General features: G+C 40.1%; 1 protein-coding gene across 1 annotated transcript; it reads right to left on the minus strand.

Annotated features, from left to right (window-relative positions):
- Positions 1–7,847: 7,847 nt before the first annotated feature.
- LOC100496311 lies at positions 7,848–24,601 on the minus strand. Its single transcript, XM_002934566.5, has 5 exons — positions 24,385–24,601; positions 18,310–18,442; positions 16,634–16,828; positions 11,186–11,356; positions 7,848–8,865 (listed from the first exon to the last, which is right to left on the minus strand). Exons 1-5 carry the CDS (start codon positions 24,529–24,531, stop codon positions 8,402–8,404), a joined length of 1,110 nt encoding a protein of 369 aa, XP_002934612.1. The 5' UTR covers positions 24,532–24,601; the 3' UTR covers positions 7,848–8,401.
- Positions 24,602–25,662: the final 1,061 nt, after the last annotated feature.

Raw genomic sequence — 25,662 nt, forward strand, 5'->3', positions numbered from 1 at the left:
AATATGCAGGCTGAGTTTTTTTATACAGTTTATGGAACTCTAAGGTGACTTTTATTATCCTCATATTTTACAGCAGTGGGTATATTATTTTTTATAATACACAAGTTTCAGATTAGAACTGAGGACATTACTAAGCACCATCTATAAGCATATATTTTTATTTGTATTATAGCTATATACGTGTCACACTAACAGTGTGACTCTTGAAGTACTATTCCAGTACTTTCATTTTCTTGTTTTGCTAAGATATACAAAATATCTATGACAAGCCTTTTAAAATATGGGCTGTGAATATTATTTAAAGGGAATACATAGTAGTTGCTTACTCTGGGGTGTGTATGAGGATTTCTGTGAAAATCAGTACAGATTTATACGGGAAAGCATTGCTGATGGCTTGTGTATATTCACAAAGGCATATAAATGGCATGATTGGCCCTTGGCGGTATTAAGTGGGCTAGTAGAGGTTTTAATTATTGCTGATTAATGGACAACATAAATGACAATAGGGCCATATGAATAAAATTGTCATTGTGAATGTCACAGTTTCACATATGTTTTCTGGAAGATCTTGCACCTGCCACACAAATTGGAATTGTGCCAAAATTTTCCATTGCTTCCAGAAGGGTAAATAACAAAGGTTTCAACTCTGTTTTTAACTCAGCGCACCTTAAATTTGTGTTAGGTGCAGGATCTGAATCATTTACAATACAAACTCTCTCTTTTGGACCACTCTAGGCCAAATTGTAGCTGCAAAGCAGGAAATATATTTTAAAGTGTGCATTAAAAACATGTACATCATTAGGATTACCATTCCAATCCAACAAAAGTACTTTATCATTCTGGAAATAGGCCCTGCCTTAAGTGTCCATTCCAGGTCTCAGATAGGAACATACTGCAACATATTTAGCATATTTAATATCAAATTCCTCTACCACATTCTTTGTAGCGAAATAAAATGCCAGCAAATACTAGAAAGAAAAGTTAATTCCACTTTTATATATGATATGTGTAGCTTGATTTATGAATTTGGCACCCAGTGCAAAGTGCAACTTGCAGATAAAAATCATTAGGATTTCACAATTGTAATTTTCCCCAGAATTCCAGTTGTTTTTTGAGGTAAAAGAAGGTATGGTTTATTTGACACCTTTGTGGGTTCTGAACAAAGCCAAGGGTCAGAACTACAGAACAAAGACAACACCAGGTTTTTATAGACTTGGTAGCATATGACATAAAAACGTATGAGCATAGGCATTACTAGTTTACCAGTGTACACACATAGAGATATCTGCTTACAGGCAAATATGTGGCTCTGTCTTCAGGCCATGGTAGTAGTAACCAAGGCTAGCTTGAGATCAGAATCCATCTAAGTCAGGGGGGCATGTGCTTACAGCTGGGCTGTGGAGATGTACTCAGGAATGCAGGCTTATCAGTGAAGGGGTGCACAAATCTGCAGGTTAACCCTTACTATACAGATTCACACATAACACAGTGTAATTGTGGACTTGTGGCATTACTTCTTGTGTGCAGTGTTAATAACAGCATTAGTGTCCAATCCACTTGGCACAAGAAAATTGTGTGCAACAGATAAAGCATACATTTCTGTTTGGTCATTTCACAAGGACCCTTTGAATTGAAAATGCTTCAGATTGCCCTTTGCAAGCTGACTGAAATGCATAAATGTACAAAAATAATTTTTTGCTTAATTATGTGATTGATTGGCTTGCAACACATGATATCAAGCCTTTTCAAAAAACAGTTATTTTACGGAGTTTTGTTAATGATTTTGCTCAGGCACCAATATACCTCTTATGCCATTGCTCTTACAGGATAGCAGTGTCTAAAGGTCCCCATACACCATAAGATCCACTCGCTTGGCCTACAGGTGGGCGATATCGGGAGAATCCAGGGTAATTCGATCATTTGGCCCTGGGGCCAAACGATCGAATTATAATGACGGGCATAGGAAATGTGGTCCGATGTGGTCCCCGATCCGACTAGATTTTCTAATCTGTCCGATCGAGATCTGGCCGATTTCAGGCCAGATATCGGTCAGGCAGGCCCGTTGGGAGTGCCCATACACGGGGGACCAATATCGGCAGGGTCTGATACCAAAGGACCGATATTGGCAGCTACTATCGGCCTGTGTATGGGGACCTTAAGAGACCCTTCTACCATTTTGGAAGCTGTGCAGGTATATGTCTCTTGTCCCTCTCTGCCAATATGATTGCTTATAGTCTACATTGTTTGGTAGGTCAAACAGCTCATTGTGCAGTTCAGAGAGAATGAAAGAGCAGATAGGATTAGATATGCAGATAGCTTCTGTATATTGCTAAGCTTTGATCCTCATTCTTTGAAGCTTAATCACATTGATCATGATCTGTCCAGCAAGAGACCAAAGTGACCTAATGACAGTGGCAAATTTAACAGGTTAGGGAACTGTCCCACTATTGTGGGCAACTTAAAGGACAAGGAAAGGCTAAGTCACTTGGGGGAGCCAAAATGTTAGGCACCCCAAGTGACTTAAATCGCTTACCTTGTACCCCGGGCTGGTGCCCCTGTTAGGAGAAAACAGCACCAGCCCAGGGTACCTGTCGAGAGCGCCTCCTTCCTACTCGCGCTGCAGTCAATTGTCCTGGACAAACGCATGCGCAGTATTGCTTTTCACTCTACTGCGCATCAGGGCGGGAACTAGGGGTAGGCAGAAGAGGCAGCTGCCTAGGGCGCAACGATTGGGGGGCTCCAGGCAGCAGCCTCTCCTGCCTACCCCTAGTACAGTTTGCGTCGCACCGCTTCGTATCGCGCATAGCACACCGCGCCGCGCTCGAACTACGCATGCGCGTTAAAACACACGGGGGGGGGGGGGGGGTGCGATGTAGCAGTGCTGGGGCGAGGTAGCCGACCTGGTTGCCTAGGGCGCCCGGCCGCATGCTGCGCATGCGCGTGCGATCATTCAGGATCGAAGGAGGAAGCGCTGCAGGTACCCCGGGCTGGTGCTGTTCTCTCCATACAGGGGCACCAGCCCGGGGTAAAAGGTAAGCGATTAAAGTCACTTGGGGGTGCCTATCATTTTGGCACCCCCAAGTGACTTTGCCTTTCCTTCTCTTTTAAGAAGCCACAAGCCAGTTTAAAGAGAGACAAAAAATTATAGGGGATGTTCACCCAGAATCTTTTTTGCATAATGTAAGAAAATCCTACAAAATTTTCTAGTATGGATTATTTAAACATTTTCAGTGTTTTAATTGTAAATACATTGGAGAATTTTTTGCATTTTAAAGCAGTCCCTAGCTGTGTAGATTTGGGGAAAAGTTTAGGAAACGTTTTATCATGCAATATTGCTTTGAAAATGTAACCCTGATGTTGCTAGACTACAGCTCCCAGAATTCCTCTACCTTTATTATATGTTACATTATTCTGGGATTTGTATTCCAGTTAAAGGCAATGTAGCAGAAGTCAGTTTTTCCTGCTAGATCCACTGGCTACATTGTTTCGAGAATCAGGACAAATTGGGTAAAGAATGTAAATAGCTAGGCAAATACCACTGATTGATAGTTAAATAATACCATTGGTATTTTTTTCTACCAGTTTTTTTCTCCTTAGGTGAAAATCAGAACATTGCCCAGTGCCATTTTTTTCTATATAAAGGCACAGATTCTCTAAGAACAAAGTTGCCAAAGACCATTTTTATCTATTCTATAAGTGTACTGCAAAAAAAGCTTATTTTGAATCTCATTGCAAAGCAAGCACACCTTTTTGGCTTTTTATCCCACACATTCACACATTCAGACCTGACAGTTTCACCTTAATCCTTAAGGCTAATGCCACACCATGCGTATGGCGTATATTTTCAGCAAGTTGAAAAACGATTGCCGAAAATACGCACCATACACTCCTACCTGTGCCTGCACACAAATGGAGAGACTTTGCATTCTCTCGTGTTTTTATGCGGATTTGGGGTACATGTGCCTGCACCTGAGCGTATTCCATTCATTCGGGTGCAGGCACAGGTAGGAGCATATGGCACATATTTTCGGCAAGCGTTTTTTCGGCTAGCCAAAAATATACGCCATACACATGGTGTGGCATTAGCCTAAAGAATTAGGGGCACATTTATCAAAGTACAATTGGGTCCGAATGGAAAAAAAAATGTAATTTTTCTAATTTAATTTCTAATTAATTTCTGCTACTTTTGTGTGCGTTGCATCAATTTTTACGACAAAATCGTATTTGTCGTAAAGGCTACGAAAGTTTTGGAATTCATTCGAGCTTCAGTATCGTGACTTTCCTTGGGCCGGGTTGGAGCTGCAGAGTGCCATTGAGTCCTATGGGAGGCTTCCAAAATCATGCACTGAAGGTTCAAAGTCAGAAAGTTTGTCGTTTAGATACGAAAATTTCGTAACTTTCGGATCATACCACGATATTTTCGTAGGACCACGATATGAATTTTGGCGCAATTAACGCAAATCAGAAATTATCGTTATTAATTTGAATTTTTGCCAATTGTACTTAGAAACATCTGAAATTCGGACTTTGATAAATGTGCCCCTAAATCTTCTGTGGGCGTAATGCCAATATGCAAACTGCACAGATCCAGATGTTTAGCCCTGGAGCCAAATAGTACGAGCCAAATTGCACAAAAATACCTGATTTTTAATAGTAGCAAACCGTGTCCCCAAAACGTTATATGGTTTGCTACTATTAAAAATCAGCAGGGTTTATACCGCTTAAATAAGTTCTGTTGTGCCAGTATTTTTGTGCAATTCGGAATGTGGTAGAGAGTGCCGAAGTCTCTCCAAATACTGTCCACAGAGTGGAAAGGCCAGGGTGTGCTGTGAGTGTGGATTGCCAAATAGTACGAGACCACACTTCCAGCATATTAGTGACCTCCGCTTAGATTCTTAGCCTGATCTGATAAAATTAGTTTGGTTCCATTTTGATCAGGCTTATGCTTATTTTAATGATTGTAAAAATGCAGGGAGCAAAACTCAGAAAGTCCAATTGCTTTTGACTTGAATGAGAATGAATGAGAATCTTTTAAGACATTAGGCAATAGGGCTCTATTACAAGGGTGTGCTATCCCCTATTAAATGTACAAATGAAAGCAATGGTGCCACAGAGTTTTCTACAAACCCCAATCTGAAAAAAAAAAGTTTTAATGAATAATATGGAATGATACAATAAGAATTCTTGTTCCTGCTCTATTAGGCTTATAAGCAGAAGGATAACTGAAATATAAAAATGAAACTAAAAATGATTAATACGTCATTTAGATAGAGGAGAATAATGGTGATATACTGTATGTTGTTCATGTATAACAAAAATAGCTTCAAATGACATCAAGGGTAAGCATAAAGGAGACTACAAGAAGTGAGATAAGCAGTAACATGTATACTGTATTTCGAGGATCACAAGTGAAATGCTGCCATCTTCAGGCATATAAAATGCATGCAAGGTAAAGTGATGCAACTATATTATTTTCTAGTGTAATGAAAAATCTCCTTCTAGAAGCCTAACTTTTGTTTTTTTCTGGTTTATAAGCAGAGAAATAATGGGGAATTTAAATCACATTTAAACTATAATGAATGAACATGCTTCTTTACCTTCCTTAGCCCAGTGGGACAAATATTTACATTTACTGCACTGTTTCCTGGGGGAAGCTTTATGGCGATATCTAATATAGCTAGCTCCAGCTACATCATTGATTTGCTACAGTAGATTAGTGATCCCCAACCAGTGGCTCCTGAGAGCAACATGTTGCTCACCAACACCTCGGATTTTGCTCCCAGTGGCCATAAAGCAGGTGCTTATTTTTGAATATTTGGCTTGGAGGCAAGTTTTAGTTGCATCAAAACCATGAGTACTGCCAAACAGACCTGTAGGCTGCCAGGCCACATAGAGGCTGCCAAACAGCCTATTAAATCCCATATTTGGCATCCCTGGGTTCATTTTGAATGCTTTTGTTGCTCTCTAACTTTTTTTTTACATTTGAATGTAGCTCAAGTTTAAAAATGGTTGGAGACCCCCGCAGTAGATAGAGGAGGCAAGGTCCTGCCACATACTAGTGGGAGTCATGGAGCAATTGACTGTAAAGTCATATGTTGTTGTGCAGCAGAACACTCATTTGTTTGATGTATAGAGCTACCAAAAATCAAGACAATGCATTTCTTCAGTGTTAAAGTTAAAGTTGTGCAGTAATCGCTCCCTGCAGCTTTTTCTGGCAAGTGTCTTTCATGATTAAAAAAAACCACAAACACATTTTTGTAAATATGTAGTTTATTAAAAATGGAATCTTCTTAGTAATACATTATTAATTTTTATAAAGTAAGGTATAATGAGATGATAGTATGCTGGAAGAAGCAGATTAATTGGAAAATGGAACTGTTCCACACAGTGTAGTTCAACAATAACAACACCATGTTTTTTTTTTTAAAAAAATGAAGATTGGAAGAACACATTTACAGTATGAACTGGGGCAGCTTTTTTTGGTTTATACAAGTAATGATTAATGTTACCATAAGAAAGCGAGCTGTATGTTAGCTTTGAAACACATTATTGCAAATGTCCAGATAAATAACTCTCCCTCACCCTGCAGAATCATGAATATATATATATATATATATATATATATATATTTATTTTACTGGCCATTTATAGAAAAATAAGGTGAAATTCATAGTAGAAATAAAGCATCAATTAGGTTGTTGTAAAGTGCCTTCACACATTCAGATCTGACAGTTTCACCTTAATCCTTAAGGCTAATGCCACACCACGTGTATGGCGTATATTTTCAGCAACCTGAAAAACATTTGCCAAAAATACGCGCCATACGCTCCTACCTGTGCCTGCACACAAATGAATGAAGAGACTTTGCATTCTCTTGCATTTTTATGCAGTTTTTGGCTACATGTGCCTGCACCCGAGTGTATTCTATTAATTTGGGTGCAGGCACAGGTAGGAGCATATGGCGCATATTTTCAGCAAACGTTTTTCGGCTTGCCAAAAATATACACCATACACATGGTGTGGCATTAGCCTAAAGACTTAGGGGCACATTTATCAAAGTACAATTGGGTCCAACTTTTTTGTGCTTTGCGTCAGTTTGTATGACAAAATTGTATTTGTCATAACGACTATGAAAGTTTCGGATTCATTCAAGCTTTGGTATCGTGACTTTCCTTGGGCCAGGTTGGAGCTGCAGAATGCCATTGAGTCCTATGGGAGGCTTCCAAAATCATGCATTGAAGGTTCAAAGTCAGAAAGTTTTTTGTGCCGTTTACGATAGTTCAGATACGAAAATTTCATAACTTTTGGATGGTACCACAATATTTTCATATGACCACGATACAAATTTTCTTGCAATTAACGCACATCAGAAATTATCATTATTAATTCGAATTTTTGCCAATCGTACTTAGAAACATCCGAAATTTGGACTTATAAATGTGCCCCTTAATCTTCTGTGGGCATAATGCCAATATGTAAATTGCACAGATCCAGTTGTTTAGCCCTGGGGCCAAATAGTACGAGCCAAATTGCACAAAAATACTGGCACAACAGGACTTATTTAAGAGAGATAAACCCTGCTGATTTTTAATAGTAGCAAACCGTGTCCCCGAAGGTTTGCTACTATTAAAAATCAGCAGGGTTTATCCCGCTTAAATAAGTTCTGTTGTGCCAGTATTTTTGTGCATTTTGGAATGTGGTGGAGAGTGACAAAGTCTCTCCAAATACTGTGCACCAGGCGGAACAGAGCGGAAAGGCCAGGATGTGCTGTGAGTGTGGATTGCCAAATAGTACGAGACCACACTTCTAGTATATTAGTGACCTCCGCTTAGATTCTTAGCCTGATCTGATTCCATTTTGATCATGTTTATGCTTATTTTAATGATTGTAAAAATGCAGAGAACAAAACTCAGAAAGTCTAGTTGCTTTAGACTTAATTGTACTAGATACTGTATAACTTGACCTAGATGAATGAGAATCTTTAAAGACATTAGGCAAGAGGGCTCTATTACAAGGGTGAGCTAACTCCATAATTCCATGGCTAATAATTTATGCCCCTGTGGAAATATTTAAGATATATAAGCTTTTGTGAAATGAACACTTGCCCAAGTGAACCTGTACTTTACACAAGCCACTGATTATGCAGTCAGTACACTGCCTGAAGGGCCCCTGCTGCTTGGCCCACTGGAAATTCAATAGTTGTTATTAGATACTTTGGGTGGCGGTGTCTCACTGCTAATGTGTAGCTCACACTATTGGTTGCCTCTACTGGCCGCTATTGCCTCTACCGTACTACAAAGACTTGCAGAGAAATGTTTTGAAAAATATTTTTGTTCAAAAATTAGCATTGTGCCACCTTACTACATAAATTATCCCCTAACAATCCATGCTTTTTTAACCACTACTGATCTTGCATATTAGGCCTCCAGCCATCCCTGAACCTCATAAATTTAACAACATGAAGTCCATTCATTCCCATGCAACTCGTCATCATATCATGGTCCAGCTCATACAAGAACTGGCCATCCACCTGTGCTGCCTTAAATGCCTCTACATACTGGTTCATGTTGAGCAGGTTAAGACAATCGCACACTTGCTTCACAGTCAAGCCTCGAAGATCCTTTGGGATATCACTGATGTTTGCTATTGGTGTGGTGACATTTGGAACCAATTGAGGCACTTCATCCCCGCTATATACATTGGTCTCTTTTAATACTTTGGGAATTTGTATCTCATAGGAGGTAGAGGGTTTTTGAGTTATCTGCTGTTCGATTCCAAGTTCACCGATGTCAATATATATTGGCTCAATGGTGCTGTATCGTGGTTCCTGAGATGACAGATTCTTTTTGTCTAGTAAATATATTTCTAGAAAGAAAAGAAGACAATTCATGGTTGGCTTGCTTAATGAGCAATGTCACAGGCACTAAATTAATGACTTATATTTACTACCAGCCCTGAATACAATTATTCAGCCCAAAAATATCTACAATTACCTAATATTTAGTACATGGGTTAGACATAGGGGACATTCACAATGAAAAGAAACCAAGGGCAGCAGAAAGTATATAATATATATATATATATATATAGCGAACCCAGGGTGGCATTCTGCTTCAGCTCTTACCTCGGGTGCAAGGTAAATGATTTACCGTATATACTCGAGTATAAGCCGATCCGAATATAAGCGGAGGTACCTAATTTTACCTAAAAAAACTGGAAAAACTTACTGACTCGAGTATAAGCCGAGGGAAATGCAGACACTACTGCAAGTTGAAGTGATATCACCCCCCTCCCAGCAGCCAATTAGCAGAACAATGTGAAGCATCAAGATAGCAGCTCCCACTATATATCAGAATAGCACTCAATAGTGAGAAATCCAAGTCCAGCTTGGGACTCCTCCAATTACATGGGAGTAGGAGAAACAATAGGTTAGCTGAAAGCAGTTCTAATGTGTAGCGCTGGCTCCTTCTGAAACCTCAGACTCAGCTCCCTTTGTTTGGCAAACCTTCACTCCTGTGTTAGTGCCTCATAAATTCTGACTTCACTGTAGGCTAGTATTGAGTCCCAATGGGCTTTTTTTTGCCATCCCTGATTACTGCCCGCTCACTGCCACCTGAGGCAAGGTTCTTACTTTGCCTTATGGCAAGAGCGGCCCTGACCTTAAGGCAATGGTATGTTTCAACAACTCAGTTCAAAATTAGCTCAGAAATCTTCTGCACCTCTGAATATACATCCACACACAGTGACAGAAGGAAATAGCACTTAAAAGAAGACAAGGAGAAAAATAAGATAAGAATTGAATACCAGTCAGTAGTGTCTGAAGAACATACTGCAAGCAAATGACCATGCACAATAAATTGAGATTGATGACAAAAAAATCAAACATAAATTAGTTTGAAATTAGCTGGAGTTTGAAATGGTAGGAGGAATTATTTGCAAAGCGCACAGTGTAATAGTATTACAGAATAAACAAAATCATGATAATATCCCTTTAAGTAGAAAAAGGACATGGGATCAAGGGAGCAAATTTTGAGCAGTGCTGACACACTTCAGAATTTTAATGTCTTTATGCCCATGTTCATAATGTGACGGAGCCAGTTAGGAAAGGGGACTTTTATATATATAATACAGCCATTTCACACTTGCTGTCACATATCCATAGGCGGTCTGATACCGCAGCCGATGCGTGTCGCATCGGTGCCCGACTGTGCTCGTTCCTGGTGAGTAGCCGATGCTGGCGCTGCTCGTCACTTTCCTATGCATGAAACAGTTGTATCCAGGCACGTCTGAGCATTTCCGCACGTCTGAATCTGCACGTATGATGCCGCGCGTGCAGGTGGCCCACGGAGGAAGGGGTGTAGGTGCGCACGCAGCAATCGCATTTCACCAGCATCTATGTACCGTATATATGCGAGTATAAGCGCGAGTATAAGCCGAGGTTTACTTTTTCAGCACATTTTTAATGCTGAAAAACTCGGCTTATACTCGAGTATATACGGTAAATATCCAAAAAAAGGCCAGCAACACCGAGTTATATTCCAAAAAGATCAATCGTGTATTAAAAACGCATGAACAGCCAACGTTACGTTTCGGTCCCCATCGGGACCTTTCTTAAGGCAACCATGCTAACCAACCCCATGTTCTATTTATCCATAGTGAACAAGCAAATATTTAAACAAGCAAAAAAATATTTGCTTGTTCCCTATGGATAAATAGAACATGGGGTTTTTGAGTCTAAATATTTTAAGTTATAACTTGAGTTTTAGTGCAAAAAACCTCGAACAGTAGTAAAAAGTGAAATTTGATCATTGATAAATCAGCCCCATAGTGTAATTTTTTCTTTAATAAATATATTTTTACAGAATTACACAAATGGAACGTACCTCTCTCTGCTTTTATACACTTTAGCAATTTGCTTTAAAGCTCTATTTTTAGCTGTTTGGGACCTTCAGCTCAGACCTCTCTCTCTCTCTCTCTAGCCTGCTGAGTTGGCAGTCCCAGGGTTAATTGAGTATGATGAACTATTTGTACATCTCTCAGTGCCCCCATGGGATTTAAGCCAAGCCAAGTACAGATTTCTGATTTTCCCCCACTTGCTATTTGTTGGGCTCTGTCAGCAATCTCACATTTAGTACATGTTACTTACTATACATACATTTCCCTCATAGTAAGGTCAAACACTTACCTTCAAAAGCAACCTGTGACATGTCCCCTTCATTTTCCACTTGTTTGGTAAGCCATTCACAAGTCTTGTTCCATTTGTCTTTGTCATCACTGGTAAATCCCAAAGCTACCACCAGTTTCAGTTCTTTCATATACATTGGAACCATAATGGGCTCTTTGGTAAATATTTTACCTTTTGTTATTGAAAACAAAAATATAAAGACATTTAACTGAGATTCATATCTGTGGGTGTTTTTGTTTGTTTATGGAAACGTATAAAAATACAACTTATGTCTCGCAGGTTTGTTGCTATGTTCCTTAGAGCTCTGTATAACAGGTCCACAACATGCGGTCACTAAAAAGTAGACCTGCCTTTATGTCTTTGTAGGTGTGAATATGATTTTTTCATGTGAAAAGGAACAGCACCAGCCCGGGGTAGCTGCGAGCGCTTCCTCCTCCATATACGCTGCGCGCGCATGGCAGTAGAGTGAAAAAGCCGAACTTAAACATAGAAGTCGGCTTTTCACTCTACTGTGCATGCGCCGGCCCACGGATTTTGTGTCGATATATGACTATGATTTTTTCATGTGAAAAGGCTTAAAGGAGAACTAAACCCCCCCAGGTACAAAGGCCGCCTTAACTACCCTGTATCGACCCCCCCCCCTCACCTGGCTCCCTGCCAGTCCCAACTGCACATGCAGGGTCCATATCAGCAGTGAGACCCGAAGCATATCCGAATCAATGGAAGAAGGTGCCCAGGAACGCTGCTGTCCGGCTCTGCTCTGCTTTTTTAGCTTGGGTTTTTCTATAGGGTCACTTTTTAAAGTTATAGGCTATGTGAGAAGGGGATGGATGTAGTTCTCTTTTAAAAAACAAGCCTTATAAGTATTATATATATATACACTAATGCTTTAAAGGCTAAATAAATTGCAAAGTATCACAAAATTAGTTATAATTAGTGATGAGCAACATTTTTCGGCAGGCAGAGATTCTGTGTTTAGCAGAATTGTCGCCATTGACAGATTTATTTGCAAAACGCCCGCAAAAATTTGCCACAAAAGAAATTTGCAGAGGGAGGAAAAAGTTGCACGGTAACTGCGTTTCCTGAATTTTCTGCCATTTCGCAAATTTTTCTGCAGTTTCGTGAACTTGTTGGCAAAGCGAAACTGAACAGATTCACTCATTACTAGTTACAATCATACACCATAATTATTAAACTATGCCTACAATTATGCACTTTAAGTTGTCTGTACTAGCTTAAAGGAGAAGGAAAGGCTAAGTCACTTGGGGGTGCCAAAATGTTAGGCACCCCCAAGTGACTAAGATCGCTTACCTTGTACCCCGGGCTGGTGCCCCTGTTAGGAGAAAACAGCACCAGCCCGGGGTAGCTGCAGCGAGCCTTCCTCCTTCCGTCTTCGCACTGCCGGTGAAATCCGTGGGCCGGCGCATGCACAGTAGAGTGAAAAGCCGACTTCTATGTTTAAGTTCGGCTTTTTCACTCTACTGTGCATGCGTGCGCAGCATATATGGAGGAGGAAGCGCTCGCAGCTACCCCGGGCTGGTGCTGTTCTCTCCGAACAGGGGCACCAGCCCGGGGTAAAAAGTATGCGATTTAAGTCACTTGGGGGTGTCTAACATTTTGGCACCCCCAAGTCACTTAACCTTTCCTTCCCCTTTAAAGCGACCAATGTGTTAGACCTCTCATAATTCAAGGCAATAATTGTACAAAGCAAGCATGCTGAAAGTCTTTCACATTTGCATGCATTGTAAAAACCAAGAATCCAAAATTCAAACAATGCACTTTAAGTTGTCTGGGCTGGCTCATAGCAACCAATGCATTCAATCTCATAATAACACACTTCAAGGCAGTAAATTGCTCCAATAGATGTATAAAGTAATTATGCTGAAAGTCATTTATGTATCGACACAAAATATACAAAATGCACCATATTTCTAATATTTGGTACATAATAAATTCACATTGTAGGTGCATTCCCACTGTGAGAGACAGCATTTAAAAAAAAAAATCAGGAAATCACATTGTATGATTTTTTAAGAATGTATTTGTATTGCACTGCTGCACATAAGTATTTGAACACCTGAGAAAATCAGTGTTAATATTTGGTACAAAAGCTTTTGTTTGCAATTACAGAGGTCAAACGTTTCCTGTAATTCTTGACCAGGTTTGTACACACTGCAACAGGGATTTTGGCCCACTCCTCCACACAGATCTCCTCTAGATCGGTCAGGTTTTGGGGCAGTCGCTAAGCAACACAGAGTTTTAGCTCCCTCCAAAGATTTTCTATTGGATTTAGATCTGGAGACTGGCTAGGCCACTCCAGAACCTTGATATGCCTCTTACGGAGCCACTCCTTGGTTATCCTGACTGTGTGCTTTGGGTCATTGTCATGTAGGAAGACCCAGCCACAACCCATCTTCAATGCGCTGACTGAGGGAAGGAGGTTGTTGCTCAAAATCTCATAATACACGGCCCCATTCATCCTCTCCTTAATACAGTGCAGTCGCGCTGTCCCCTTCGCAGAAAAGCACCCCCAAAGCATGGTGTTACCACCCCCATGCTGCACAGTAGAGATGGTGTTCTTGGGATGCAACTCATCCTTATTTTTCCTCCAAACATAGCGAGTGAAGTTTAGACCAAAAAGTTCTACTTTGGTCTCATCTGACCACATGACTTTCTCCCATGCCTCCACTGGATCATCCAGATGGTCATTGGCAAACTTCAAATGGGCCTGGACATGTGATGACTTGAGCAGGGGAACCTTCTGTGCAATGCATGATTTGAAACGATGACGCCGTAGTGTTCTACCGACAGTGACCTTTGAAACTGTGGTCCCAGCTCTTTTCATGTCATTGACCAGCTCCTCCCTTGTAGTTCTGGGCTGATTCTTCACCTTTCTTATCATCAGTGATATCCCACGAGGTGAGATCTTGCATGGAGCCCCAGGCCTAGGGAGACTGACAGTCGTCTTTAGCCTCTTCGATTTTCTAACAATTGCTCCAACAGTTGATCTATTTTCACCAAGCCGCTTGGCAATTGCCCCGTAGCCCTTTCCAACCTTGTGGAGGCCCACAATTTTGTCTCTGGTGTCTTTTGACAGCTCTTTGGTCTTGCCCATGGTAGTAGTTGGAGTCTGACTGTGGCGTGGACAGGTGTCTTTAAAGAGCTCAGATAGGTGCTACTAATTTAGATTAATGAGTGGAGTAGAGGTGGACTTTTTAAAGGCAGAGTAACAGGTCTTTGAGAGTCAGAATTCCTGCTGATTGCTTAGTGTTCAAATACTTATGTGCAGCAGTGCAATACAAATACATTCTTTAAAAATCATACAATGTGATTTCCTGAATTTTTTTTTTTTTAATTCTGTCTTCTGCAGGGTGTTCACTTATGTTCCTCACTGTATTAATGAGTCTACACCTGTTCTGAGAAAATCTAGTTCTCCGGAGAAAACAAAAAGAGCACATAAATGGTAACTATTGCAAAAATGTAATATAAGCTTAATCATACTAAATGAAGTGATCTAAATATAACCAGTTATAAATTCTGTACCTTTTCTGTAATAATCAAGTTACTCTTTACTGTCACCTTTTCAGCATTTGTCTTTCTTCGTTCTATTTTCATACAGGTGTCAGGAATCAGATATGATTGACAGTTAGGTCTAGTACAGTGCTGTCCAACTTCTGCCTGCCCTATGCTGCCTGTGTGTGCCATACTCTGCCTGCCCTATGCTGCCTGTGTATGCCATATTCTGCCTGCGCTATGCTGCCTGTGTGTGCCATACTCTGCCTGCCCTACCCTGCCTGTGTGTGCCATACTCTGCCTGCCCTATGCTGCCTGTGTGTGCCATACTCTGCCTGCCCTATGCTGCCTGTGTGTGCCATACTCTGCCTGCCCTATGCTGCCTGTGTGTGCCATACTCTGCCTGCCCTATGCTGCCTGTGTGTGCCATACTCTGCCTGCCCTATGCTGCCTGTGTGTGCCATACTCTGCCTGCCCTATGCTGCCTGTGTGTGCCATACTCTGCCTGCCCTATGCCACCTGTGTGCACCCTTTGCTTAGAAAATAGAGCTCACTCTTTTAAAATCATTAGGAATCCTATCAGGGGTCCCCAAACTTTCTTTGCCACAGTCAAATGTAAAAAGACTTGGAGAGCAACACAAGCATCATAAAAGTTCATGGAGGTGCCAAATAAGGGCTAAGATTGGCTATTAGGCAGCCTCTATGCACAATATCAGCTTACAGGAGGCTTTATTTGGTAGTAAATCTTGTTTTTATTCAACCAAAACTTGCCCCCAAGTCAGGAATTCAAAAATAACTACCTGGTTTGGGGGCACCGAGAGCAACATCCAAGGGGTTGGAGAGCAACATGTTGCTCGCAAGGCACTGCTGGGGATCACTGCTCTAAGTGAATAATTTGTGCCAAAGTCAATTATTTTGTTTGATTTTGTTTGTGTTGGAATCATCTATTTAAAGGGGTAGTTCACCTTTGAGTTACATTTTAGTATGATGTAGAGAGTAATATTCTGAAACAATTTGCAGTTGGCCCTCATTTTTTATTTTTTGTAGTTTTTTAATTATTTTAATTATTTTTGTTCTGCAAATATCCAGTTTGAAGTTATAACAGCTATCTGGTTGCTAGGGTCCAAATTACCTTAGCAACCAGGGAGTGGTTTGATGAGAGACTAATATATATGAATAGGCGAGGGACTGAATAGAAAAAAAAGTTATAAAAAGTAACAATAACAATAAAACTGTAGCCTCACAGAGCAATAGGTTTTTGGCTGCCGGGGTCAGTGACCCCCATTTGAAATCTGCAAAGAGTTAGAAGAAAAAGGCAAATAATTCAAAAACTATAAGAAATAAATAATGAAGACTAATTGAAAAGTTGCTTAGAACTGTTCATTCTATAACATACTAAAAGTTAACTCAAATGTGAACTACCCCTTTAAGTTAGCTCTAATACATCTGCTAGAAAAGGGACCTCCCCTTAAAAGATATATTAGATCTGTCAATCAAAATGTTACAGAATTTTTAATTGATTATATTAACAGTTTTTTATTTCAGTATGATGAAGCTTATATTAAATTTCCATTTTTCATCAGTTCTTCTTGAAATTGTGTTGATATCGTATTATACATAGCTGGACAGTTTTTCCAATCATTGTCAATATGTCGATATTGCCCAGGCTCCATATCCCTCACAACTACCCTCCAGGCATAGAGGATGTAGCAGAGAGCATTGGACCACAAACCAATCAATGGTCATTTTATCCCAGTGCCACATTTTTCATAACTGGGCTTCTTCCAGCTTTTCCATTGCACATTGCTCTCTTTCTCATTACATTATGGGAGTTGCATTTTCATGTAACTATGCAATATGCTTTTTTTAAATGTCTCTTGAAGTTATATAGTATGAAACTGAGTCTATTCGCATGAAGCACAGGGGATTACTCACTTTTGTCAATGGGATGACCAAGTAAAAAGTTCTCCTCATAGGTGTCTTTCAGTAGTAGTTCAGGAAGTATTTCATCCTGGGATTTCACATCCCCTTTTTCCTTGAAGGATAGTGCTTTGTAGGATTGAATGGCAACAGGGAGGTGATAATTGGACAGTATTTCTTGTAGTGTCATAGGTAATTGCAAAATGGGGCCTGCAGATTAAAAAGCAAAATTGTTAAATTGATTTTTGGCTTTGTATGGCAGCTATTGTAACATGAGACAAATATGAGTGTGAAGCAGATATATACAGTAAATGTACATTAAAGGTCACCACATTTTTCTTTTAAAATGTTTTTTAACTATTAACCCCTTCTATATAACTTTTGATAGTCCAAAGGGATCATTTCCTAATGTCGAGGTGCAAGTGCTAAGGGGGGCTCCATGGTTTATACATAGAGTAATTGCAATATTACTGTTGCTGGTTGTCATCTGTAGTGGACAAAGGATTAAGTACAGGGCTCCCTAGTATATTTAATCCCCCAGCATTCTTTAGTTTGTGTTCTGAATGGTGCACAAGCCTGGGGACACACAACTGCAACCCATCTCCTGTCCCCACTTTATGTATTGATGCTGAACACAGGCAGTAATATATACAAATTGAGTAATAACTATTTGTGATCCATTTTAGGAGCGCAAAGAGTTGCATTTTAGGGTGCAATAAGCAGGGCAAGGTGCCACTGAAAGAAAGTGGCTTGGTTTCTTCTAGTTTATAGTTTGAATCTACGGGGATAGAGATTGAGGTGACCTGACCTAACCACCCATGTTTATTACTCTTGACTAAGTGGGGTTCTGACTGATCACATAACTGTTTAGGCCAGCAGCAAATTGGTCCCTGCTGGCATCAGGCAGAAAACATGGAACAACAAAACATCTCTGTTCTCCTGTCCAGTTCTTAATAGTAATGCATATAAAATGCCTGGACTGACATATACAGAGCAGTGACAAAAGTGTAGGGACCTATAGGGTTAACAAGCCCTATATCTTTAAACCCTACCTTCCTTATTTCCATTGTTACTAGGCAGAAACCCATGTATCTATTTTGGTATTAGCATATTGTACTTTATTGGCCCATAAGTCTTATAACCACTTCCTTTACACTGTAATACACTGTAAACCCTGCAGGGCTATTGTCGTGGACAATAAAAGTTATCAATAGCAGCTTGCTGCAAAAGAACTTCTGGTGTTCTTTTTCAATCATTATTTTACATCTGGCAGTGGGAAATGTAGTTCAACAACATCCTCCAAACATACTCTTACAAATAGAGAAGGTCCATCCTAAGAACGAGAGTACAATGTACCCCATGCTCTAACCTAATTAGCTGGACAAGGATGGTACCAAAACAATTAAGATTGGGTTTTGGGCCCCAACGCTCATCTGTCACCACTCTGTATTTGTTTCCAACAGTTTTTTACATTCAGTTCTATTAGAATCAGTGAAAGGCAAACGGGAATGTTTGACAGTCACTTTTCTCCACCAGAGGTCAGTGGAAGCCAAAATGCCCTAAGTGCCATTAGCTTTAGAAAAAGTTAATGGTAGTAATAAAGTGTGAGAAAACTGAAAATGATTAACTCATAAGGTAAACATAGTTACAATCTGTTTTTGTTTCTACCTCTATGACATTGTGGTGTTTACCATTGATGGGAGAGGAACCTTCTCCAGAAGGGATGAATTTCAGGGTTTTCAGTTTTATTGGTATTGAGAACAACTTCCCTTTTGATTCAGCTATTACTCTCCTTTGGCTGTATAAAGAATGGACTCTAATCACCTGAATAAGGAAAACATTTCATTAATAAATTACCAAATATAATCAAGTCTTTTTTCACTAATGTTTGGTTTATGTAATTGTCTTTGGCAATAGGCTATTAAACAGTTGTTCTCTGTAACATATACATTGCTTTTTATTATGAAAAAACACTATAAAAAACAATCACAGCCATTTTAAACTGTGGTGAACATAAGGCCCACACAATCCTGGAAATAACATTATTGGTATAATCTATTGCTAACTGGTATGGAATTTGAGATAAATTGTTATTATGCTGCCGAGTAATCAATAGCTCAAGCTCCCAAGCCAGTCATTAAGCCCCACAGCGCTGCATACTTTGCAGATATGTCCTGCAAAGGTGCAACTGACTGAAATTCCCCAAAAATAAATAATTACTGGAGACTCCAGGCCTTTATCACATCTCTTAACTGCCTTCTAAAGACTATAATGATTTTCGGGGAGCTGTCACCGATATTGTGGAGACTGTTTCTAGCGCCCTTCAGTATTTGCATCTTATACAACTGGCACTGTGTATCCTGTTACTGGCAACTTCTGGCACTGTGCACCCTACAACTGGCACTGTCCACTGGCTACCTTATCACAGGTACCTTCTGATTTCTGTCTCCTATCACTGGTATACCCAAATACTCTGCATCCTTTCACTGATATGTTCTTGTATTTTGCATTACAGCTAACAGCTAACACCACCCTGTGGTATTGTGTACCCTATTACAAACACACATTGTAGAGCCTTTATTAGCACCTCTGATATTGTGCATACTCAGGCACCCTCTGGCTTTGTGCATCTTAATGGTACCCATTGTGCACCTTTTCACAGGCAAATAGCTCTGTGGACACCATCAAAGGTACTCCCAGCACTGTACATCTAGGACACTTGCCGCAAACTTTGTGTGTTTGGCTCTTATCTTGCTTTCTTGCACCATCATAATAAACACAGAGCATGGTGAAACAATAATGTTGTTAAATAAAAGCAAAAGTTCAGCCAAATGAATATTGGCATAATCGCTACCAAAAGTTAATTTCCTGGTGCACATTACTGATTGCTACTGAATAAAAAAAGAAGAAATATCCTACAATAAAAATGGTGATTGTTATCAGGCTTTACCTTCCATGGCTGTTGCTATTTACTGAGACACATGCATCTATGTGGGATATGATATATGGGATATGAGGCATGGGAAAGCAGTCACAAGATATCAATAAAAATAGAGTGTTTTAGAAGACATGTGTAATATCAGAACAGAACATCTGCCAATAGCCTTAGACTGGTTTTTCTAGTTGGCTGTTAAAGGAACAGTAACACCAAAAAATTAAAGTGTATAAAAATAATTAATATATTATGTACTATAATATATTATGTACTGGTAAAAGTTGTGTGTTTGCTTCATAAACACTAATGCAGTTTATATAAATACCCTGCTGTGTAGCCATGGGGGCAGCCATTTAAATTGAAAAAAGGAGAAAAGGCACAGGTTACTAAGCAGATAACAGATAAGTAGCAGATTCCCATTGTATTCTACACAGTTATCTGTTATCTTCTTATGTAACCTGTGGCTTTTCTCCTTTTTTCAATTTAAATGGCTGCCCCCATGGCTACACAACAGCTATTTCTATTAACTACAGTAGTCTTTCTGAAGCAAACACGCAACTTTTACCAGTGCAGGGCAACAGTACATTATATTTTAATTATTTTAAAACATTTTTATTTTTTAGTGTTACTGTTCCTTTAAAGGAGACATTTTATATAAAGTTCATATTCAGTTATAATATTCATCCTCCCTCAAAATGTGAAATGATGCAGAAAGAAAGATGTTTTGAAAGCATTTTACCTCGTAAAACTGTCATTATATGAGAGCTGAATACACAAGTTCAAACGTGCCAGTATGACTACATTAAATTGATAAAGGGCTTATTAACCCCAGACATGCCAGTAAAATTACCAATCAACTTCAGACATGCCAACAGTTCTGTGCATTTTCCAAAGTTATAAACAGGGCCAATTCCAGTGGTACATAAATCTATGATATTTCTTTCCATTCTTAATCAGTTGAAAGCAAAACAATATTAATGTACCACTAGAATTTCTAGTCATATTAACAAGGCCAGCTTAAGGTTCCCAAACTTATAAGGGCCCCTTTTAAATGTCTGCTATATTTTATGAGCAGATCAGCGATACCTCTGTCTTCTCCTGCATGCTGTGCTCTGCCAGAGATTCCCAGGAGTGAGAGATATATGTTAGGGGTGGAAAGGTGAAACTGCCCAGCACACAAATAAAGGCAGCAGCCTCTTCTGCCTGATAAAAGACAGAGTGCACTCCCAACCCCTGACCTGGTGAGCAGGACCAAGGAGAGGAATGTGAGCCAATGCAGATAGTTGACCCTTCCATGTCACAAATGCTCCTCCCAGGACAATTAAACATCAAGGTAAACCTGTGAGCTTGAGGTAGCAGGGGAGATTGAAGAGTTAAGGGGGCGGGCTTTATTCCCCAGAGCAGAGCAGGCACAGCAATCAATTAAATGGCAATGCTGCGAAGCGGGACATCTAACAATGAATCCAGGGCAGCGGGCAGTGCTATAAATATCGGGACTGTCCCGCTGAAAGTGGGACGGTTGGGAGGTATGGATAGCGCAGGAACGGACTGCCAGTGACATCACAAAGCCCCACCCACTCTATGCATATTCACTGCACTTTAAGTAGCTAAGGCTGCCTTACCAGGGCCAGCGGCTCTGGGCCACATACTGAAGAGTCTAAACCAGAAGTTTGCAAAAGGGCTGGGTAGAGCACAGTTTTCAAGCAGTTATGGACATATTTGAACCCAAAGGTATTAAAATAAAAGCACATACTTCTATTTTACATGGTTTAGTGCATCGTAAAAATGTATGGTATATGTCCCCTTTAAGTTGTGCAATGTTGTTATATGGGAAGGTTTTTCTATAGTTTAAGGAAACAGTAACACCAAAAAATGAAAGCTTATCAAAATAATTATAATATAATTGTAGCCCACTTTTGGCTAAGGCTTAACTTCTAACATGCTATTACCTGCATGTGGCGCTACAGGAGCCCTGTGCCCCCCCTTATATGGGGGAGCAGGTACACTATTTACTGGGTGCCTCCACCCAGGGTAGGGACAGGTTAAACTAACACCCCTCCCTGGGAAACTTCTCTTAGGTTACTCTGTGTAGTCCTCCAAACGTAGGGACTCCCTGCAACTCCCGGGACCTTGCCCCCCTTAGGGTGGTTGCTTACAAGGCTTACAAGAGGATCCACTCTTTGAGGAATTGACCAGGAGACTGGAAGTGCTGAATAACCAAATAAATTTCTTTATTGTATCCACACTGTATCCAGTATTATGACATGCAGGTTCAGGTACTTTCTCCTTCCCTTAGGAGACCCTCTTGCTTAGGCCTATTCCCCGGTACTCCCGCCAAGAGACCCTTTCTTAGGGCTCTCCCGGTACTCTCGCCAAGAGACACTCTCTTAGGGCTCTCCCTGGTACTCACGCCAAGAATACCCTCTTAGCTTAGCTGGCCACTTAGTGTATCTGAACTCCGGCCAGTAATGCCGGGAGGTCATAACCTTACTATTTGCTCGGAGGGGCTTTAGACTGCCCTTTCTAGATACTCTGTCTATCCTTTCACTCCTAGAGTGACTATAACATAATTTATCTGAACTCTCTAACTGGAGCCTGTAGCTAACCTCTTACAGAGGTGGGGTCCCAGGACAAAAGACCTTACACATGGTGTGTGTCATCCCTTTTTATATTGCAACCACCTAGTGGTTGCTTTTAGAACTACAGGGAAACTTCCTTTTCACACACAAACATCTAGGTGTCCATATCCCACAAGGCCACCCTCTGGTGCCTGTCTAAAGGGGAACCCATCCTAAGGGGCCCAAATCTTGGGATCCCTACATAATGTACTGCTGCCCTGCACTGGTGCAACTGGTGTGTTTGCCTTTGAAAGTCTACTATTGTTTATATGAAGAATGCTGCTGTGTAGCCATGGGGGCAGCCATTCAAAGGAGAAAAGGCACAGGTTATTTAGAAAATAACATAAAACCCCATTATATTCTACAGAGCTTATCTGTTATCTGCTATGTAACCTGTGTCTTTTCTCTTTTTTTCCAGCTTGAATGGCTGCCCCGGGGCTACACAGCAGCTAATTTATATAAACTATAGTATTGTTCCTGTAACAAACACAACAATTTACCAGTGCAGGGCAACAGTACATTATATTTTAATTACTTTAAATAACAAATTTTGTAATGTTACAATTCCTTTAAGCCAGTTTAAAGCAGGAAAATCCAATGACTGCATCTGTGTTCTCTTAACAATGCTAGTTTCTCACTTGCCAAAAACTGCATCTAACCCTTGATTAAAGCAATTATGGCTCATTTGACTATGAAGATTTCCATTCATCCAGGTCATGGTATATCTAGTATAAATAAATCTAAAGCACATGGACTTGTTAAGCAATCATTGAAGATGTTTTACTACTCATCCGAGCAGCTTCTTCAGTTCAACTGATTGGTATTTGTGTCCTGCCTCCTGTCCCCTGGCAGCCTCTGAATGACACACAAGGTACAGAGCAGCAAGAGGGCAAAGCTTGCATTGGGGTGCTGTTCCCTGGCCCTGGGTTGAGCGGAGCTGTGCCAAGGCATAAGAGCGCTCAATGCAAGCCCGAAGCATCACCCGTGCTTGCCACGGGAAGTAAAGTACTTCCCTCCACTACTCTGTGTCTCTACACTGACAGGCACAGCATTGGCCTGTGTACAGACATGGGGTGGATATCTACACAAAAAAACACTAAAGTATGCATTTTTTCACCAATACCTGCTTCATCTGTCTGTACACAGGCTAATGTAAATAATCCAGATAAGTACGAGTGTAAACATACTTCATTAACATAAAAACAACATAATCATAATCAACATAATCATTTCAGGACAGCAGTGTTTTTCCACAGGCCAAGAATCAGCCCCGTGTGGCATCAGCCTTTGGGCAATGACACATGGTACGTTTTGTCACCTGAGTTTTGTCATGGCTATAAATGCCAGAAAATAGCTTTCCATAGGGAATAGTAAGATTGTCTCTGCTAAAACAAATTGTGTAAATGTTTAAGAATGCATACAAGCTTCTTAACAAACAAGAGATAAGGAGCCAGCAAAAATGTTATCTTTGCAGATCTAACTTTCATTTCTCTTTGTAAGGTAGAAGTCGCCGTGACTAAACACTCACAAGTTTTTGCTGCGCGGAATAGTCGCTACAACTTTTCCAACAGTCGCGGCTACTAATCGCCACGTGTGTCTTTGCCCTATAAGGTCAATGATTTATATTACCAGAAAAGCAGTACAACAAGTGAGGTGCTCTTGGATATGTATCAGCTATGTTTTTTAAAATCTCAGAACTGACAGAGCAAATTCTTTTTACCACATAGAAACACAGTAGGCTATAGCAATAATGCCAAAATTCAAAATTTCATGACACATTGGTAACCTTTATAACAAACACAGGGGTGGATAGAATAGGGGAATGAGTTTGGTCAGAAGAATATTCAGATACCTGTAATCTAGTTCAAATAATGAATTTTGTGTAATATCTCTAACAAGTAGAGCCCTCTTTACCCCTATTGTTAGTATTTGTATATAATCTGTATGTGTGATGCACACACCCTTCTATCGTACAGTGCTGCAGAATATGTTCTTTATAATAAGGTTTTCAGATCACCTGAAAACTCAGGGTGTGTCTAATAATTGCAAGTTGCAGGGCTTGAATTAAATTCATTTAAAGTTTAAATTAAATTGCAGTCAGTGCAGCCTTTCTAGTTGATATGGTAACTCTACTTAATACATTTTTGGATGCAAGTCAGAAAGAGAGAAAGAGGCAGATGTAACAAAATGAAAATTAACTTAAATCTTCTTACCATACTTGAACTGATGCTGTCTATTTCCTGCTTCCCTAGAAATCCTTCTGTGATTTGTATGATGTTTGGAAATGAGCTGATGTATTTGGACACATATCCATTGAGAGAATACTCGTTCTCAGTCCATCTGACCCCCGTCAGATCCATGTTTAATCCTGGGATGTATTGAGAAGCTGTTGTCTTCACACAGCAGTTCAAAAGGACAGAAACCAGGAAGTTAGTTTCTAGTAACTAAATAACAATACACAGGGCACAGCACGAGGAGGAGGGGATATTTGTCACTATCCATACTTACACAAATGTTTATGGGTAGAAATGGAGTACATATTCTTTAAATAATAAACAACTTTAAAGTTAAATATATATATAAAAAATAATAACTGAAACAACTTCTTTAATAAAGCAAAAAATCTTCTGTAATGTAGACTTATGGGGCAAGTAAATAGGTTGGTAAATGGGCAGACTGGGTGGGTTATAGGTGTAGCAGAGGTTATAAAAGGTGATCAGTAGCGTAGAGGGTCAGGGAATGAAGGGATTTATGGTCCATTACAGATTTGCTGCCAAATACATTGCCAGTAAATTTAAAAAATAAAAAATTGTTGATGAACTTTGTATAAAATACTTGCGAAAAAAAGCTTTAGTTCCTAGTTGTTGCTCTGTGCTGCAACCAAATACAATTGTAAAATTCCAAAAATAGGAAAAAAGCTTCAGCAGGTTTTCTGCAAAACATTTATTGTGGGTAGTGCTAACCTAATCGTAGTGGTTACCACTACCCACAATAAATGTTTTGCAGCAAACCTGCTGAAGTTTTTTTCCCATTTTTTGGATTTCTACAATTGCCAGTAAATTTGTAATAGTGGAGCGAGGCCTAGCTAGTGATTAACTGGCTAGGCTGGTCAAATACCAGTATGTGTATGACCACCTTAAAGGCCTATTTACAAAACAATTGAGTTAGCCTTTCTGCATGCAACCTATAAAACAAGACTCTCCACTAGTGGGCAAGTGGATTCCAGTCAACAGGCCTGGACTGGGATTCCAAATAGGCCCAGGCATTTCAAGTGCACAGAGGCCAAAACAGCCCCCACCAGCTCACTAAATTATGATAGTCACATCTTACAGCAGCCCTTCTGGAATTTGCCAGAATCCACAGGCTGTCAGTCTTGGCCTGCCAGTCAAAGAGACGGCAGGTAGGAGAATAGCAAATAAGAGGAAAAATAATAACCCTAGGAAAAAGACTTTTCTAAATTACATTCTTCCTGAAAGACTTATAGGTAATGC

The sequence above is a fragment of the Xenopus tropicalis genome, chromosome 3, assembly GCF_000004195.4.
Source record: "Xenopus tropicalis strain Nigerian chromosome 3, UCB_Xtro_10.0, whole genome shotgun sequence".
Classification (NCBI taxonomy): domain Eukaryota; kingdom Metazoa; phylum Chordata; class Amphibia; order Anura; family Pipidae; genus Xenopus; species Xenopus tropicalis.